The sequence below is a fragment of the Dasypus novemcinctus genome, chromosome 6 (genome assembly GCF_030445035.2).
Source record: "Dasypus novemcinctus isolate mDasNov1 chromosome 6, mDasNov1.1.hap2, whole genome shotgun sequence".
NCBI lineage: Eukaryota > Metazoa > Chordata > Mammalia > Cingulata > Dasypodidae > Dasypus > Dasypus novemcinctus.
The window spans coordinates 10250813-10270302 of NC_080678.1; the positions used below are offsets into that span (position 1 = coordinate 10250813).

At 44.0% G+C, this 19490-nt stretch overlaps 1 protein-coding gene across 2 annotated transcripts in view; it reads right to left on the bottom strand.

Annotated features, from left to right (window-relative positions):
* The window catches only part of DOCK1 (dedicator of cytokinesis 1), a 522200-nt gene that overhangs the window by 337260 nt on the left and 165450 nt on the right, over window positions 1-19490 (bottom strand). For both annotated transcript variants that reach the window (XM_058298144.1, XM_058298143.1), the window contains exons 24-25: window positions 11632-11702; window positions 7865-7971 (exon numbers count right to left, since the gene is read on the bottom strand). In XM_058298144.1, coding sequence (XP_058154127.1) covers window positions 7865-7971; window positions 11632-11702 — 178 coding nt within the window. The remainder of the gene's footprint in view (window positions 1-7864; window positions 7972-11631; window positions 11703-19490) is intronic.

Below are 19490 nucleotides of genomic sequence, written 5' to 3' on the forward strand. Positions count from 1 at the left end.
CAAACTTGCTAAACAGTAGTCCTGAGCACATGGTAGGTATTTAAGAAATTATGAGGGAATTAAAATGTATATAAATGAAGAAACTGGAATTGACTTCGCGCTCCTGTAATAACTAAATAAATAAGCTATTTCTAAAAGCCTGCACTGTTTTAATAAGTGGTCTTTAAAAACACACATATAATGAAACAAATAATGATATACAGAATAAGGAAAGAAAAGGGTACTTTACAGATAAAGATGAAAAGTTTTTTCAGATATGAAAAAAATAGTAGAGGTGAAAATAATGCTTATATTCCACTACCATTTAAAAGAATCAGTCTCCAGGGTTCACAGCTGGTAATGTTCATTAGAAGTCATCAGAACAACTAGCAAATTAAAGTACTGCAGAATGCTATATGAGTCATACATTAAGTGACTGTGGCATTTGATGGTCCCAACCCCATTTTTTTTTCCATACAACATCCATCAAATTAACAAAACTACCACACAATAGCCCTGGATTTAAGATCCCTTTCAAAAAAGAGAAATATCCATTTTCCACAGTACAGATGCTCAAGAGACTTGGTTTTGATTTGTTTATGGACCAAAGCATTAATATATATTTCACTGTAAGTCTGTATTAAACACAAAGCATTTCTTTTCTAAAATTGATTCATAGGGCAATTCTAAGTGATAGGAATTCTTTATTTTAGTAAGATCATAATGAAAGCAGCCTAGAATTCTGACTTGGATATATCCTAATAGCTAGTCCCAATAGTTATCTGAGTCTTTGCCTTCAGATTTCAAAGGGCTGCTATAACTAATGTTTCCCCCATTAAAAAGGTGAGTTTTACTCTGCTTGGTAACTGTAAGATGATTCACCTTGAAAATAAGAATGAGGAAAATAATTTAAGCTCTCTGGACCTACTCTTTTTAAAAGCTCTCTATTCAAAAGTAGACAACAAATGATATTTTAAGAGGCTGATGAACACTGTCTAACAGAAGCCTGTTTGTTGTGGTGAAGGAAAGAGCCACAGAAATGGCCAGACAATGGCACATTTGTCGTTCTTAGTCATAGCTATATTCCAACCTGCAGAGAATAAACAGAGGGTGCTGACCGATGGCAGGGCTTACATTGAGGTCATCAACCATGTCGGGACCCACAAATGGGTATCTCGCCACGAGGTTTTATTCTTCAAATCAACAAATACAATAATGAGTAAAAGTAAGCTCTAAAATATTTCTATCAAGTGCTTGATCACTGTCAATATAGCCATATAGAAAGATTACATCTTGAAAGAAAAGGAATGACTCAGTGTTACTTGGAGCAAGCTTTCCAAAGGTCTCCAAACCACAGGGGGAGAGGAATGGATGTGGGTGAGGGTACATGTTCTACCCAGTCTCCCACCTGTACCCCAAAGAGTACATGCAAGTATGTCTAATGCTTTTGCCTAATAATGAGAGCTCAGGTTGACTCATTTTATTCCAATTTCTATAACATTAATGTAAAACATTTTCATGAGCAAAAGTCCTAAATAAACCTCAGTGTTTAAGTGCTTATTTAAGTACATTGAAACTTTTTGCTTCCATAAAAAGATTTAAACTTTAATTTTCACAGCTTTTGTCAGATATGTGGGCAACAATATAATCACCTGGGAACAAAACTACAAATGCATTATTATAAAGCTCTGACCTCCCCTTCTCTTTTAATCTTGCTCTGAATATCTGCTACCTCCAAACCACAGATTATATGCAAGAGTCTTCTTTTCGTGAAGCACATAATCTATTTAACCAACCTTCAAGCAGTCAAGTCACATCGCAGTGAGACAACACCGGGAAGCCATTACAGCCCATTCACTGGCTTTCGTGCACAGCATGCTAACACGTCAAAGACCCTTCACCTCAGCCCAGAGCTGGAGCAGGAGCATCCGAGGTGGATGCCATCCCCTCTGTGCCTCCTCCCTCTTCTGGAATCAGCGTCATTTGCTCTGTGATCACCACCACACATCTCAAAAGATATCCTAATGGAGTTCTGTGAAGGCTGTGGCAGGCTTCAGAATGTCTGGGGGAAGGGATGAATAAATAAGTAATGAACGGCTGACCATGACTTACTTATTTTTGAAGCTGAGAGATGAGTACATGGGAGTTCATTATACTCTTCTACTTTTTTTTTTCCACTTTTCATACTTTTAACAAAAAGTCATCCTGAGTCCAGAGGTAAGAGTTGAAACCCTTCCTTAGAATCATACTTCCACAAACTGGGGAAAGATTCAATCAGTAGCAAAGAGAAAATCATCTTGACTGTAAAAAAACTGCTCAGAGATGGTCATACCTCAAGTGTCTTCTTAAGGTACTTCTCACAGACATTCTCTTATTCCCCCATGATCAATCCATTCAGAGCAGAGGGAATGGAGAGAGAGAGCTTGTTTTCCCACGTGAGTGCAAAACCTCGCCTCCCTTCAATCAAATGGACTGCACAATGTGTACCGCATCGCTTTCCCTGCTTTGCGCTTTCTCCTGGGGGAAGTGCTGGTTTGGAATTTCCAAGTAAATTCTCATTCATTCAATAAATACGCACTGTGGGCGTGCCATGGGCCGGGCACAATGATAGAGCAATTAACAAGAGGAACCAGGCCCTGCTGGGGAGCATTCATTCCAGGGAGTGGCCACAGATCAGAAGCAAGCACACAAGAAGGAAATACTCTGAAGTCACACCCAAGAGGGTGCCATGAGGAACCATGGTATGGGGGGACAGTCAGAGCCTCTCAGGAGATGCTCTCCTTGGAATGTCCTTTCATTATTTGGTTCAGGTCTACTGCTTTGGTCCATTATTTGGTCCAGGTCAGCTAATGTTTGACTTTCTAATTACCCTCTTGAGTAAGTGCAGGGATCTTAGCTGTCCTTTTTCTATAGAATTATCAACAAAAATTATAGACATAGCTAACATTTACTGGTTGCACATTAAACACCAAGTGCTAAGGACTAGACATGTATTAACCTCAAAATCTATGATGCAGCAACAAGGGCAGTCAAGAAAACTGAAGCCCAGAGGGTAACTTGTCCAAAGTCACTGAGTTAATAGGTAAGAGAGGCAAGATTAGAATCCAGGCAAAGCCCACATACTCCCAGCCTTCATGTGCACAATCAGCTCTCATCACCAAAGGCACTCCAGAAGTATTTCCCTAATCAAAAAGGAAGTAAAATTATTTGTAGAAGAGAAATGATGTAAACCCCAACAATCACCTTTAAAAAGATAAGGAATGGAAGGGGGCATCTCCTTAGAAACAAGGATGACGTGGATGACACTCAAACCATGTGCTACTAGTCATGGGGAGTCACCAAAGGGCCTGGTGCCTAGCAAATCAGCAGTTTCCTGCAGAGGATGTCCAAACTGGCCAGGTCCCCACTTCCTCTTCTAGAAAAGATTTCTGCATTATGAGCTCCATCTCCCCAGTACAGAAGTCAGAACTCTAAATTAACAGCCACACTTGCAATTGCAATGCAGACATGGGTGCTTGGTTCTGCCAATGCAGCGTGATTGTCCAAGATGCCAGCTGGAAATGAGCAACATGAAGAGTTCCCATATCCCACTGACAAAGACAAGGATAGAGGCTTCTGAAGGCAGCAGCGGGACCATGGCAGCCAGTTCCCATGGTGAGCAGACAGCAGTGGTGCCCTCGTCAGGCCAGTTTGGGGTCTTGTTTCTGAAGGTCCCACCTCCATCCTGTTTCTTTCGCCAAGACAACAGTTCTTGGAATGCCCAGTATCCTCTATGTTTCTCTTCTGTTTAAGAAAAAGTCAAAGCAAGCTCTCATAGGAAAGATTTTAGAAAAGCAAAGAAGTTCACTAGTCAAGATGTGTGAGCTTCCGTGATAGTTGAAGTGGATTCTGTTGTCAGCTACAACAAATTCTGATTGGTCCAATAACATCTTTCTTCATTAATTTTAAGGGGAGTTCTTTTTCTTTTTCTGTTATGGTTTTTCCTAGATTATCTTTCATCTGAACTAAACTCTTTCTATTCTGACAGGGCAGATGACTCCTATAAGACTATTACCCTTGAGGTGTCATGCATTTATGCAAGTCATAATCAGATGTATGACCTTGAACAATCACATGTTAGAAGGAAGAAGCCAGGACTGGAGAAGACCCAGAAGAGTCAACCCAGCTACAGAAACAGCTTAGGACACTAGTAGGAGAGCACTGAGCAAGCTGCAAGGCTCCCCGTGGGCTTCTGGAGGGTATCCAGCCTTAGATAAACATTTGATAGGCTACTGAATAATAAAACTGCCACTAAGGCCCCCTTCTGTCACAAAATTAATTTGAAATCATGTGTAAAATGCTTGCCTTCTTTAAACCAACATTATCTCATTGGTAGAAGAGCACAATAATATCCAATGACTCCTAAAACCCATGGTTATCAATTATTATTCATTATATAATTAACAGTGATAACTACCGTTAATCACATGCCTATTTGTGCCAAGCACAGTGCTGGATATCTTAGACATGAGGCTCAGTATGAAGAGTATTTTTACATCCTTGTAACACGTGGGAAAAGTGGAGAGCAGTTGTGGCCACCTGCCCAGTAGGCCCATCTGACTATGCAGACCAAGAAAGTATTACTCTCTTACAGACATGTGCATTAAAAGGCCTTTTAATTCAACCCTCATCAGTCACATCTTTTTCTGCTTTGAAATTAAAGAAATTTATTTAAAACCATGCTTTTATCAAAAAGGCACTGGATTACCTTCTGCTGTATGTTTCCTAGGCTTGGCTATTGCGTATGGGGGCCAAGGGGAGATGGGGAATGAGACTCAAGAGACTGTGACCCATTTCCTACATGTCTTTGACCCAGTCCTGCCTCCTGACCAGTGTATGTTCCTGAACACTAGCCATGATTTCTATCTTGAACACCAGCCATTTACAACCCTTCTCAGGTCGTCCTCAGGTAGGAGACATCAACTCCTGGTTTTCTGAGGATACTTTCGGCTGGGTACTTTATCCAACATGGAATCATTCTGCCTTTCACCAGCCTGGAATATGGTCAGATGTTCACTGCAGAGAAACAGCCGGAAAAACACAACCCTCTTTGCCAAAAGAATCGCCTCCTCTTGTAGACTGATTAATGCAGCTGGATGCATCTTTAGTTTCCAGGTTCTCAAAGAAGACAAAAAAGGAAAACCAGCTTGAAAATGTGCAAGGTGATGTAAGCCTTGGCCTATGAGAATTCAAACCTGGCAAGGAAAGGCTTTTCTTCAGAGGAGAAATTCATTTCCGAGTTCACCGCCAGCCTCCTTGCATGCAGATCAACTTGTCCTTCCCACTGAAGTGAGACTGGGAAACTCATTCCTGCCCCAGGGCAGCCAGAAGAAACTGCTTAGTGGTGGATTCTGACCATGCATGCTCCAAGAAAGTATTGACTAAAGGCTGGCACATTCAATAGCACATACACCTACATCTAATAATTTCAAGTTCTAACCAATCTGGAGATTGGGGGAGTTAGCATAATTCTGCTAGGATTAAGAAACATGACAAGGGCAATCCATTTTTCACTTTTTTTTTTTTTTAAACAAATTAATAAGAAATGGAACAAAACATGAAATCCATGTCCATCGTATCGCATCATAAAATTGTTTGGCTTCAAATATTTTTAGCAAACATGATGCAGACTATTTGTAAAAATAATGACATCTTTTTAAGTACAGACCAACTGGAAGATTTCCACCATTAAATCTTTCCAGACAAGGGGGAAAATGGCTGTTGGCAGCTTCGAAGAACCAGGGAGCGTACAGATTAGAAAAACCAGGACTGTCTTTGATATTCTTACCCAGAAACTTAAAACTCAAACCTTGCTAGAAGGATCATTTTCACATTGGTCAAAAAGCATGCCGCCAGGCAGCCAGGACATATTTAGAGGCACATTTGGGCTGCTGATGGTAGCTCAGACAACGTACTACTGATTGGGCAATTCTGGAGCTGTTTGTACGACATAAAGCTTCAGGGTAATTTGGTCTAATTTAGCTCACAATGATTTCAGTTTCATATTTCATACAATCTCATTTACTTTGTTGGGTAAAGCTTGCTATTAAGATCAAAATCCTAATTTTGCCCTTAAGATGATAATAGGCTACTTATTTCGAAATATTCTATTACCGGACAGCTCCTTATTAAAGAAAGCTATGCACTTATTTACAGGTTACAGATTTCTGAAGCAGGATTTGAGGCAGGCTATAAAAAAAGAGGAGTGTGAAAACAGAAACTAGGCCTGATAAGGAGGAAAAGTAAACAAGGAAGAAACATGTAAACAGACACAGACACCAAAAATAAAGAGTATGTTTCCCTGCAAGCATTCTAATAGCTAAAGGAATAGAGTGTCAATAGAGAATTTTTTTCCTTGAACCGTACTCTTACAAGAATTTACATTTCCATTCTTTTTAATGGAACAGTTTATGTCTTAAGTCCTTCTCAAAGGGAAGCAAACAACATGGAAAACAAGGTTTTACAATATCTATTTTGAACTGTATGCAAATATGTCCTCAAGAAGGTCTTCCTTATATCAACACTCAAGAAAGGCCAAGCACTACCTACTGAACATCTTAGACTCACTGAAGGCCTGCTGGTGGCATTGGTAGAGTGTGTGTCTTGGATGGGTGGGAGAGTGGATATCAGTAATTGAATAAGATCCAGCTATAACACTTGCAGGGGATTTTATGCACTCTGGAAAAACGTTTATTTCACACAGAATAAAACAACAGAACACCAATCCTGCCCATTGCCATCATCGGCCTTAGATCCCACTTGTGTCCTTCAAGAGAAGGATAATATTTGAAGAGCAGGCAGTTCAAGATTCAGCTCTCGGGTGAGAATCTGAAATACAGATGACAGAGGAACACCACCACCCAAATGAAAACAACTTTTTCTCTTACCATAAGGTTTAGCTGCAAGTGTAGACCCCAGTACAGTTTATAAAGTAGAACAGAGAAGATTAAAACCAGCAGGCAAATACCAGCCAAGCGGCACAGGAGGGGACAAAGGACCCAGCCAGATGCACAAGGGGTTCTCAGTCCTGCCAGCAACTCACTTTTGGCATCCCAGACTTGGGCTGCTCCATTCCTGGAAGAGCCCAGGGAAATTACAAGCATCCTCACCACAAAAACAAAGGAAAATGCATGGAGCAGCCAAATGTCTGGGCGCAAATGAAACAATCTAAATCTGTGCCTCAGTCAGGATGTCACTCAACAGTCTTTGCCTCTGCTTCCCATAAACGAGGAAGGTTGTGGAATTATGCAAAGGTTTTAAGCTTTCAATAAAAGTGCTTGACAAGTGTAAAATATTAATTCAATCTGTCCAAATAGAAAGAAAATGATTAATAAAAAGGGGAGGGAGATAAGGTGGAAATATAAGGTGTTCCTCAGGATAAATGAGTTGAGGAATCATTAAAATTCTTATTATGTTGAGTTCAGTTTGAAGAAACCATGTCAAAGAATGCAAAGTTCAGGATAAGACAGAACCATTACTTCTAAATTTAAAGAAAACTTGACATTTTGCTTTGCAATCATCTCAATGGAAGCAAGCAATTGCCTCCCAGGATAGACAATCACCAGTTTTAAAGGATGTACAATGTGTGCTGATTATCCTAGGGCACTGGTGTTCACCTAAATTATCAACTACAGAGTTTTGCCTTCATTTTTCAATAATCTATTACCTGCACTGTATGTCAATTACCATTTTCTTATAAGAGCTAAATCTTCCTGTCTGGTAATAGAGCTGTTTTAATTGGTTGCAGCCTCTACTCCTTCCAACAAGTGAGAGAGAATTCACAGGAGTCAAGTTCTGCAGACAATTACTAACATGACAATTTAATGATTCTCAAGGTTTCACTCACCATGCTGCGTGAAGAGGTCACTGTGAATGATTTCAATCAAGCAATGAAGCTTCTGAATGGTCAGCAAACCCATGGGAACATTTAGGATGAATTCTGTAAACATTTTGCTATGAGAAAACACAAAAGTGAAACAGAGTTTAGGTACAGGTCAAACAACAAACTGATCCGTTGCTGCTACAAGAGAGAACTGAGACGCAGCATCCTTAAATGGTGATTAAATGCTACTAGCATATTGGCCAATAACCTTCATGGAACACGGACCAAAATTTCATCTGATATGATGTTTGAAAATGTTATTTTTCACTTCACACCCACTGGAATGGACATATTCCAAAAGCCACATAAAAACAAGTTTTGGCAATGATGTGAAGAAATTGAAACTCTCATACATTGCAAGTAAAATGGCGCAGCCACTTTGCAAAAGAGTTTGGCATTTCCTCAAAATATTAAACATAGTAATCCATATAATCCAGCAATTCCAGTCCTAGGTCTGTACCCAGGGGAGATGAAAATACATGTCCATGCAATATTGGTGTATGAATCCTAGCAATATATTCATAATACCAAAGTGTGGAAACAACCCAAATGTCCCTCAACTGATGATAAGAAGAAATGATGACGTACTGATACATGTCACAACATGGGTGAACTTTGAAACATTATGTTAATGAAAGAAGTGAGTCACAGAAGATCACATATTATATGATACCATTTATATGAAATGTCCAGAGACAAATATATAGATAGAAAATGGGTTAGGGGGTACCTGGGGCTAAGGGTAGGAATTGGGAGTGACTGGAAATGGGCACAAATCATCTTACTGGGGTGACGAAAATATTCTAAAATTGGATTATGGTGATGGTCACAGAACTCTGTAAATATCCTAAAGAAACAGTGAACTGAGTGCTCCAAACAAGTCAACTTTTTGGTACGTATATTTAATGTCAATAAAGCTCCTGAAGGAAATGGGATTTTCCAAATGGCCAATGGGACCAACAGAGGAGGATCAGAAGGTGTGCTCTTGGTGATGGCCAAAGAAACGCAAATTAAAATAGTGAGGTGCTTTTTTCACCAATAATGCCTACAAAGTTCTATAAAATAATGTCCTGTATAAGCAAAGGTTAAGAAGACAGACATCAACATACACTGGTAGAATATTAGTTTGACCATGTTGGAAAGCAATTTGTAATTTCTGTTAAGAGCTTTTTAAGGAAACCCATGACCAGGAATTCCACTTGTATGTTGATCCTAGTGATACAAATAAGGGCAGTACAATAATTAACACAAGGGTAAATAAACACAAGACCTAAAACTTCACACCCAATGGTAGAGGGCAGTAGTTAGAAGCCTGTTCTTTGCAATCAAAAAGCCTGGGTTGGCACTGAAGCAATGCAAGGGTAGGTGAATCATCATGGACAAGTTATTTAGCACAAAATGGGGATAATAACAGAACCTATGCCATAGCATTGTTGTAAAAATTAATTGAATAATGCATGGAAAGTGCTTTGTGTACAACCTATTCAGCATGGAGAAAGCAGATAATAGCTGTCAGCGTCTATTGTTCACGCTTAAATAAAGGATGGGCCGGCACAGGATGGAGAGCCAGTGAAGCCAGTAAGAACACCCACTTCATGGTGTGAGCAAACAAGACGTCTTAAGCGCAAGACAAAATTAAGCATGCACTGTTGATCTTTTTTTTGGGGGGGGGGGGGCTTGTGTGTATGTGTGTGCATGCAAACAAAAATAGAAATTGAAAAGATCCAGGTCCTTCTAATTAGTTATTTTGGTTTTAGAACTACATTTGATCTTTAGCCTCTTCTATGAGCTCTTTCACTGCATCAAAAGAATGAATTTTGTAATCAGGAAAAAACACAGACATGATTTTCAACGTGATTTTAAAGAAGGCTTTGAAGAGGGAGTCGCACAAGTGCAAAGAGGAAAGGGACCCCAGCAGACTGGCCCAGCCCTGTGGAAGAGGGCCTTCCACAGACCTTGGAAGTATGTGGTTTAGCACAAGCCGTGCACACCAGGTGCTCATCCTCATGCAGAGGACAAGGGCAGACTCCAGAGCCAGGGCCCCCTTCCTCTCAAGTGTCTCCAGACAAGAGGCTTTCAAACAGGAGCATTTATCAGAGGCACCCGGAGGGCTCATTAAAGCCAAACAGCCGAGCCCACCCACAGTTTCTGATTCAGAAGGTCTGCGAGGACCCCCAGATTCTGCTCTGCCACCCAAGTCCTGGTGGATGCGGCTGCTGCTGATCTGGGGACCACATTTTGAGAACCATGCCCCAAGAGAGGAGGTCACAGATGCTGCCCAGGGGCCTGTCAGCTGCATTTCTCCTTTTCTCATTTAGGATATGCTAATCCATAACCAGCATTGTCAGGATCCTAAAAGCAGAAAATAAATGTATCCCTGCATGACACTAACTCCTCAGGCATATCAAAGACACGATGATTCAGGAGCCCTAGCACTGCCCAGCAAGCCCCGCACCCTTCAATTCCAGGTCATGGGTGACCTGGGGTGGACATAAAGTGTGGGAAGGATGGTCATTTTTTATCTAATTGATCTGCCCAAGGGACAGATGGCCCTTTACTAATATTTACGAAGACCTTTGGCACTGGGGAAAAATGATGCCATCACCTGCAGGCAGTTTATCATGTCCAATGTCAAATCTAAACCAAAACAAAAGCAGATGAGGGTTGTGCTCTTAGATGCCTGGGGTTTGAAGGGCTACTTTTCAGAACACAGTTAACATCGACAGACTGTAACCAAGGGTGAGGAATTAAGAAAGGGTTACGATTTCTGAATCACTATATACATGTATTTTTCTTACTTTTCCACTATATTATAAAATAGCCACAAGTTCATACCTGAAATTACAGAAACTAGCTAGACTGGCCTCACCCTCGGGTGTATTTGCTGTTGCAATGGTTATTCTAAACTGGTTGCATCCTTGCTTGTGTCATTCCAAACTCTTCTCACACTCACCCATTTACTTGCTATCATGAAGGTAACCATGCCACCCTCCCCTGTTTGAATCCATAAAAATCCTCAACTCCTCAAAATCAAGGTTACAGATTCTAGGCAGTTAGTCCATCTGGTCTCCTTGCTATGAGCTGGGGTTCTCTCCTTGAAACCCCGATGTGTCAGGAATTGGTCATTATGAAGCACAGCTGGGCAAAGAACTCCACTTTTTGCTCAGAAACAAGATGATGAACCAAGACTGGAACTGGACGGTGAGGAGGGCTAAGATCAGTTTGGTGCCCAGCCTCATTCATGGGTTGCAAAGCTCAAAGACTGGCTTCCTTGCTGTTATTTTCTTTTACCATCCTCGGAGATGACAACTTCTGAGTCTTCTGCCTGAGGCTTGTGGCCTCTTGTTTAGAAGCTCATGAAGAGAAGAAGAGAGGACATAAGAATCTGAAAGCTCCTCTGTTAAATTTTTTAGGTGTTAAAAACAGAACCAAAAGCTTACCACCACTATGGTAATTCAAACCCTAAAGTATGCAAATACCAAATCTGTATTATGTACCCACTGGACTATAAACAAGCAAAATATTTTGACAGTTGGCCGATGACACCCTTCCCAGATAAAGTCATGATTAACACAGTGTCACTGACACCACCAGTAGCTCATCTTCCAGAGTGACCAAGGACACTGCCTTATGCACATATTAGTCACAACCAAGAGCTCCACATAAACTAAAGGCTCTGAAAAGGCAGCCATGTGGGCAGCTGGGAAGTACTCACTCGCAGGTTTCCTTACCTGAGCTCCTTTGGATCAAACACCAACTTCACGTCATTGACAATCGTGGGCAGGTATTTCAGCGCTGCCCCCTGCAGAACAAGAAAAGCAACAAAAAAATGCAGGTTTTTTGTTGAGCCAATGCAGGCTGGTTAGTGTAGATCCCAACATTATTCCTATGGGGAAACCACAGGATGATGAAGGAGAGATGTGGGGCTTATGACTAAATGCTATGAAAATACAGCAAAGGAAAACACTCTGATGCCCAAAGAATGGTAATTTCTGACATGGTTAATCTGACACATAAAATAAAAGGAATATTAACGGAAGCCAACATTTACTGCCTACCCTGTACTAAGCTCTTTCATGTGATTTTCTCCTTTATTTCTGACAATGCTACAATAAAAGAAGACCCGTCTCCCAGGAAGAAGTCTCTGCCTTTAAATCCACCACAGCTCTACCACATTCAACCGTAAAAATTACTATGTTCCATGCATCCCTTAATTAGGAATCATTTTCTTCTGTTGTAACTTTATCTTCTATATTCGTTTTCTGTATCTTCTAGAGCCCACACCCTCAAAAAACACCATAGTAGCAATAATCCTAGATACTATTAAAGTGCTGTGCTGGGACCGTGGTCTAGTTTGTCTTTAATTCTAACAGCCCTCGTAGGGGGAGTTAGCTGGATTGGAAAGCGAGGAAACTAACAGAAGACGCACTGAGCACTTGCCCCTGGCCACAGAGCTAATACCTAACAGAGCTCAAATTAAAATCTGAGTTTGGTGTGAGGCTCGAGCCTGGACCTTCAGCTCTGTCCTGCTGAGACAAGTCCCTGGATTTTCCGTGTCCTGACCGTGGCTTGAGTCATCTCTCCTGTGACTCAAGGCAGCTCGTTGTCCTAGACTGGGCTTCAGGATCACAGTGGGCAAATGAACTCCTGTCAACACCTCAAGAGGTGGCTAGAAAGCTCAAGAGTAAATTGGGAAGAGGACAGAAAACACTTTGAAAGTTGGAAGAATTCTACACCTACTACATAAGCGATCACTATCACTCTTTTCAGAAAGCAAGCAGGCAGAAAACCACGTTAAAAATATTACCCAGAACATAGAAGCACAATTGATTTTCAACAAAGATGCACAGCCTCCCTCCCCCAATGAACTTTATTCCATACCTTGACCCTATATAAAAGTTTACTTCGAATGTATCAGAGACCTAAATGTGAAAATCCAAAATTATAAAATGTCTGGAAGAAAATACTTGTAACCTTGGGCTAGGCAAGCATTTCTCAGATATGGCACCACATACATAATCCATTAAAAGGGAAAAAAATTTGATATATTGCACTTCATCAACAATTAAGAGCTTCTGATCCTAGGGAAATTATTAAGATGCTTGTCTTTATTGACAAGCCACAGACTGGGGGAAAAAATTGCAAATCACATATAAAAAAGGATATGTATCCAGAATATATAGAATATACTAAGAATTCTTAAACTCAATAGTAAGAAAAGCAAACAAGTTCACAATTTTAAAAGGGAGCAAAAGATTTGAAAAGATACTTCACTAAAGAAGATGTATGATGACAAATGAGCATTTGAAAAAATGCTCAGCATCATTAGTCATCAGGGAAGTACAAATTAAAACTACAATGAGATACCAATAAAAACTATTACAATTCTGTGTGTGGGGGGAACAAACCAACTAAAAAACCTGACAATTTCAAGTACTATTTGCATGTTACTGGTCTGATGCAAAATTAGGTCAACAGTTTTGGAAAAGAGCTGGGCAGCTTCTTATAAAGCTAGACATTCATTTTCCACATAGCCCAATAACCCCACTCCACATGCAAGTGAAATGAAAATTTATCTTCACACAAGACCCTGTATGTGAATATTTTTAGCAGCTTTTATTTGTAATCACCAAAAATGGGGAACAACCAAAATGTATAAACTAACTGTGGTACATCCAGACCACAGAACACTACTCAACAGTAAGGAGAAAGAACCACCAATACAAGCAGCATGGACATAGCTCAAACACTATAATATGTATAACAAGATACGCAACTCGAAAGGCTATCTACTCTATGATTCCATTTTTATCACATTCTGGAAAAGCCAAAGCTATAGGGATGGACTACTGATGAGTGGTTGCCAGGGACTATGGGGTAGGGGGTTGTCTACAGCGGGGATGCAGGAAGGTAGGAAGTGGATGGACTGGAGGTGGGGGGGTTGTCTACAATGAGATGCAGGAGGGTAGGGGGTAGATGGACTGGAGGTGGGGGACTGTCTACAATGAGATGCAAGAAGGTAAGTGGTGGATGGAACATGGACTGAGGCGGTGATTAAATGACTACATGTGTTTATCAAAACTGGCCAAACAATCCAGTAAGTAAGAGGGAATTTTACTGTATGCCATTATGCCTTCATTTAAAAAATTAATAAAGACCTATCACCCAGGTAAATAGATATGTACGGAATATGCTCAAGATCCAGCTCTGGTGCTTAAGGGCTAGGTGGCCAGATTTCAGTCACTTCAACTGAATTCAAGTTTCCTAATCTATAAATGAGACTATCCTGTACACCGGTATCTTTCCAGGTATTCTGCTCTCCTGACTTATTAAATTCCCATGGCAACCTCGTGAGGGAGAAATATTATTATCCCCTTTCACAGATGAGAAAGTGGATGTATAAAAAAGTGAAGTAACTGACCCAGATTCACACTGCTAGGATCTGAACCCAAATCCTCTACCTCCAAAGCTAGTTTTGTGAAAACACCACCTCACAATGCGTTACAATGAAGATGATAAAGTATGGGAAAACAATGCATTATAGTCAAGATGATAAAGGACGGGTAAGCAACTTTTACCCTTTTTATCAATCTGTACCGCGGAATTATCATTGTGATTGTTATTTTTTTCCAGGTGTTGATCCCCTCCTTCAATGCCAGCCAGGCCAAAGGATTCCAATTATTTGCTTTGACCTGCAACTTTTAAAAAGAGTATTAAATAGAAATAATTTCATTTTGGCTTCAAAGGTTCTGCTTCGACTACCTCAGACTTGCTGTGAAAAACTAAAAAATATGTATCCTGACATTTAATAAGAAGAGTCTGCGCAGGCTGACTGCTCGGTCTCTCAAAGCGTCCTCTTTGGTTTGTGAATGTCCAGAGGGTGAGCAACGCGCCGGCTTAATGTGTTTCATCCGGTGCTCAACCAAGCATCACTTGCCTGGAGGAGCTTTAAAAACACCATCTCGCCAGGGCCAAGGACAGAGCGGCAAACAAGACACGGCTCGTGGCTACCATGCACCATCTTAGCCACGGCAAGCAAAGCACCAGGGCAGGGTTGCGTTCACCACAGCCTCCAGCACCAAGGACGCCACAGTGCCACCCACACAGAGGTGGGGACGTGGCACGACAGTGACCCCCAAAGGCTGGCTAGCAGGGTTCCTCTTAATAGGCCAAGATATAGAGACTTTGCACCCCAGAGCTGATAAGGATTAGCATTCAGAGATGAGCTGACCCAAAGAGCAGCCTGGAGGGGCTGAGACAAAAGGACAGCGGGCTGTGTGGCCCTGGCCTGGGGTCCACGACTATTCCTGCATCCTTCCCTGAGCTCTCCCCACAGCGCTGGGCTCCTCTCGGCCATGCTCTGTTTTCCCAAAGAGACCATTCCGGCCTTTCAGTCCTCAAGTCCTCAAACCTGGGGCCCCCTCTCCCTCCCCTTCATTTCACCTCCTACTTTTGAGAAAAACGAAGTCCATCGTGAGAAACTCATTCAGCTTCCGACGACCAAAGCTGTGTGCACCGAGCCTCTGCCACTGACCTCAGTTTTAGGAAGGAGTGCACACTCCGGCCCCCCCCCTTTTAACAAGGGACGCCCACTTCCGGTTCCCCATTTTAGGGGGCGCCAACTTCCGGTTCCCTGTTTTAGGGGGCACCCACTTCCTGTTCCCCGTTTTAGGGAAGGGGCACCCACTTCTGGCCCCCCATTTTAGAGAGGGGTGCCCACTTCTATTCCCCCTTTTAATAAGGGACACCCACTTCCGGTTCCGTTTCAGGGGGGCGCCTGTTTCCGGTTCCCCGTTTTAGGGGGCGCCGGCTTCCGGTTCCTCATTTTAGGGAAGGGGTACCCACTTCTGGCCCCCCGTTTTAGGGAAGGGCACCCACTTCCATTCCCCCTTTTAATGAGGGGCGCCCACTTCCGGTCTCCCGTTTTAGGGAGGCGCGTCCACTTCCGGTCCCCCATTTTAGGGAGAGGGGGCGCCCACTTCTAGTCCCCTTTAGGGAGGGGGTACCCGCTCCAGCCACCCTCCTGCCGGGTGCCCCTCTGCTCCCTGCTCAGGACCGCCTGCCTCTGGCTGCCGCCTCAGGCCTCAGGCTCCACAGCTCCTCACCTCCTCCCGCTCCCTGCCTCCTGCGTGTCGGCTCTCACCCCAGAATCCCGCCGCCCAAGCTCCCATGCTCCCACCCCTCACCTTCGTGGCCCAAGGCCTCCGCGGCCTCCTGGAAGGCCAGGACATCTCCGGTCCTCTCCTTGCCCGACCCTGCCCGCAGCCCCCTGCCCCCACACCCGGGCCCCTGACTCCCTCGGGCTGGGTGTCCACGACGCTCCTTTCCAGAAGTTCCTTCTCCCTGCAAGGCTGCAGGGAGCTCGCCCCTTCCCTGTCCTGAGCAGTCTCGGGTTCCCCTTGCTGCTGAGCCCCCTTGGGTGTCACGGCTGGGGTGTCCCGCAGACACGGCAAGCTCAGCCTGCCTCGGAGGGAGGCCTCCCCTGACCCCGCAGGGCCCCTGGCTCAGCACGTTGCACCACGTCCCCCAGGCCTGTGGCCAGGTGGGGCCGGGGCGTCGTGCCCACACACACACTGCCCCCCTCTAACCAGCGAGGAGCTCCTCAGCTCTCCTCTTAGCCCACGGTGCAGGCTGCCGCTACGCCAGCTGGTGTCAGCACCACAGCCCCTGCCCCTCCTGCCTGCCCCCACCCCGTCCCCCCAGTCCTTCCCCCACCAGAGTAACCTTCCCAGAACGCAGACCTGGTTCAGACTCTCTGCTCAAAGTCGTGTTCTAGGAAGTCGCCGCGAAGTGGAATTAGTGACAAGGACGCCGCTGCTCCTGGGGGAAACGCCTGCGAGCCTCTGGTCACATCTCTTCAACTGATGAATACATAACCTTCTTTAACGTTGTGTTTCTGCTTAAAGACCCCTTATTTAATATGCAGTGTTGCTTCCTTCACATGGAACTCTTGCCTGAATGAAGCTTATCTAACACATGTGTGACCACTGTAAGGCAAGTCACGGCTTTTCTTTGCTCAGCAACAATGCACTGCAGGGATACTCTCAGCGACCACCTCAAACAGCGAAATCGCCAACAGAAAGCACAAAAATGTGAAAAACATGGCACTGAGTGCACTGCCAAAAGGCCATTTGCTGACAGTGTGATAGCTTGAAAGAAGAAGGCAGAGTGTCACCTAGTCCAACCTGAGTGCCGTCAGGACACTCTAATTTTTCACCGCTCTGCGTGTCTGTGAAGGATCACAGAAGCACCCCATGTGTTAGTTTGGGGGTTACAAATACATTTTAGCGAGGAGACAAAGCTGCAAACGCAGAAACCATGAATGCAGAGGTCCACGTGTGCGTTGATAATACCCCCTCTTTGGGGGTTAGAGGCCAAAGCCGCCAGCCCGAGCTCCTCAGCCACATCCCTCAGGGGTCACCTCCACCTGCTCACCTGCATGTCTCTCGGCAGCCTCCCCGTACTTCTTCCCACTTGATCCTCAGGTGGACTGGACTCTGCCATCTGAAGCGTGTGCACAGGCCATTCCCCCTGCTGGGCCCCTACTCCCCTGCTGTGCTCCCCACCCCTGCCCTCAACACCCACAGCTGACCTGTGTGTCCTTCAGTCCTCAGCTCGGCTAGCATGATCCCGAGACACCCCGATTCTGGGCTAGGCCTCGAAAGCTGTGCCCACCATGGGCTGCCACTGATGCTGAACTTGCCTTTGTCCCTAGACAGAAAAGCCCGCCCCGCCAGGCCCAGGGCTCTTTTGTTCTCCCTCATTCCTTGCAGAGGATCCTGGACACAGGAGCCCTCAGTCACTTTGTATAAATTCACCTCTTCATTCTCACGACACACTCCACCTCTGCTTTCAACCCACAGGGACTACCATCCTTAGCTAAGAGGAACAATTTCACTCACCACCAGTCTTACTAGCCGGCCAAAAAACCCAGCAGTCACGTTTCCCTTCCAGCCTAGGTTCTCCAGCCTGTCTAACCAAGAACCTTTCACCACCCACTGCAGTTAAGGACCACACCCAGCTCTGCCCATTTCTAATACTAGTTATTTGCTGACCACTGTCAAGCAAGCACTTAGGGCTCTGCTTGTGCTTGTTGGAAAAGGCTCCAGTTTCCTCTCTGCAGTTATGCCGCTTCGCTAAATTCATTTCACTTTCAAGAGGACGGAGCTTCCCAAGCCCTGGGTCCTGACAGTAAAGCAGGGGCCCCTGCACTGAGGATAGATAGTGCTAAGAGCAGCTAGAGAAAGGCATCTCTAGAAACGGAGACCCCCAGCTGCAGGACAGGGAGGCGAAGACCACACAACCCATTTACTGGATAAAGGCTCGGGCTCCGGGGTCAAACTGTCTGGGTTCAACGCTGCTCTCAATCACCTTCTATGTAAACTTGGGAAGATGGTCTTTCCTATCAGTGCTTCTCATCGGTCAAACGGGGATAATAAACAGTCCCTGCTCCAGGGGGATGTGGGGAGACTGAGGACACAGCCTCTGTGGTAGGCTCAGCATGCACTCCCAGTACAGCTCTAGAGCTCCAAGGACACCCACACTGGGACCACTGCGAGGGCACGTGGTTGCGTGCAAATGCCATCACTGACAACTTCTTGCACGTGCAAAACTCCCCAACCTGGCTGTTCATTCAGCAAGAGCGCTCACTTTGGAGCCTGCATGTCACACTGCCTTTTGGAAACTGTAATAGTAGATTGGGCCACCAATCACCGATGGAGACAGGATCATAATTGAGGTCATTTAAGGTTCTTTTTAAGTTTGTTTTTTCTTTTTTTTTTTCAAACTTGCAAATCAGTGAATCTTAAAATCTTGTCTGAATGTGAATGTCTCTTTTGAATTATGAGTGAGGAGCTGGATGCCACCACCTCAGCAGCCCAAGCCTTCTGGGGGCTTCCCAGGCCTTGCGGGTCCCCCAGCACAGAGCAATCACCCTTATCATTAATCAGTCGGGGGGGGGGCACTGGAGAGGGGGTCTGCAGGATATGCTCAAGAGACAGAGCTGGGTTGGGAGTGAGCAGCTGCTTATTCACCCTGCCCAGGCCCTGTGTGAGCACATCCTTATGAACTGCCCTACCCAGGAGCAAAAAATAGTTCAACACGGGAATTTAAATGATTGCACTGTTCCTAGCTTTGTTTATCCATTGCCACTTTTTTTTAAGTCATAAGTGAGCTTACCAATGAAGGTCTGCTTTTTAAGCAACTTACTTCTTCAAATTTGAGTTTAAACCTAGCTAAATTAACTCAATGGCCGTTTCTGCCCTGGCTTGTTTTTCATTGAACTCAGTAAAATTTGCATCTGTCTACCTGAGGATGGGCAGATCAATTCCAAATACATTTGGGCCTCGGGGCAATCAACACAGGCATGCTGGCGTGCTTGGAGCCTGTTTATGGTCCATAAACACCTATACACAGGAAGGCTTTAAGTAAAAAATGAAATTACCACCAAATCCAGTATAGCTTCTCATCAAAGAGCAGTGAATGAAAGCCACAAGTCACCAAAGGATTCAGAAACAAAATTAGAGAGAACCATGGCCAGTGACAACGCTATTTCTATTTCTCTTAAATAGTAGGCAAGTGGCTGAGTGTC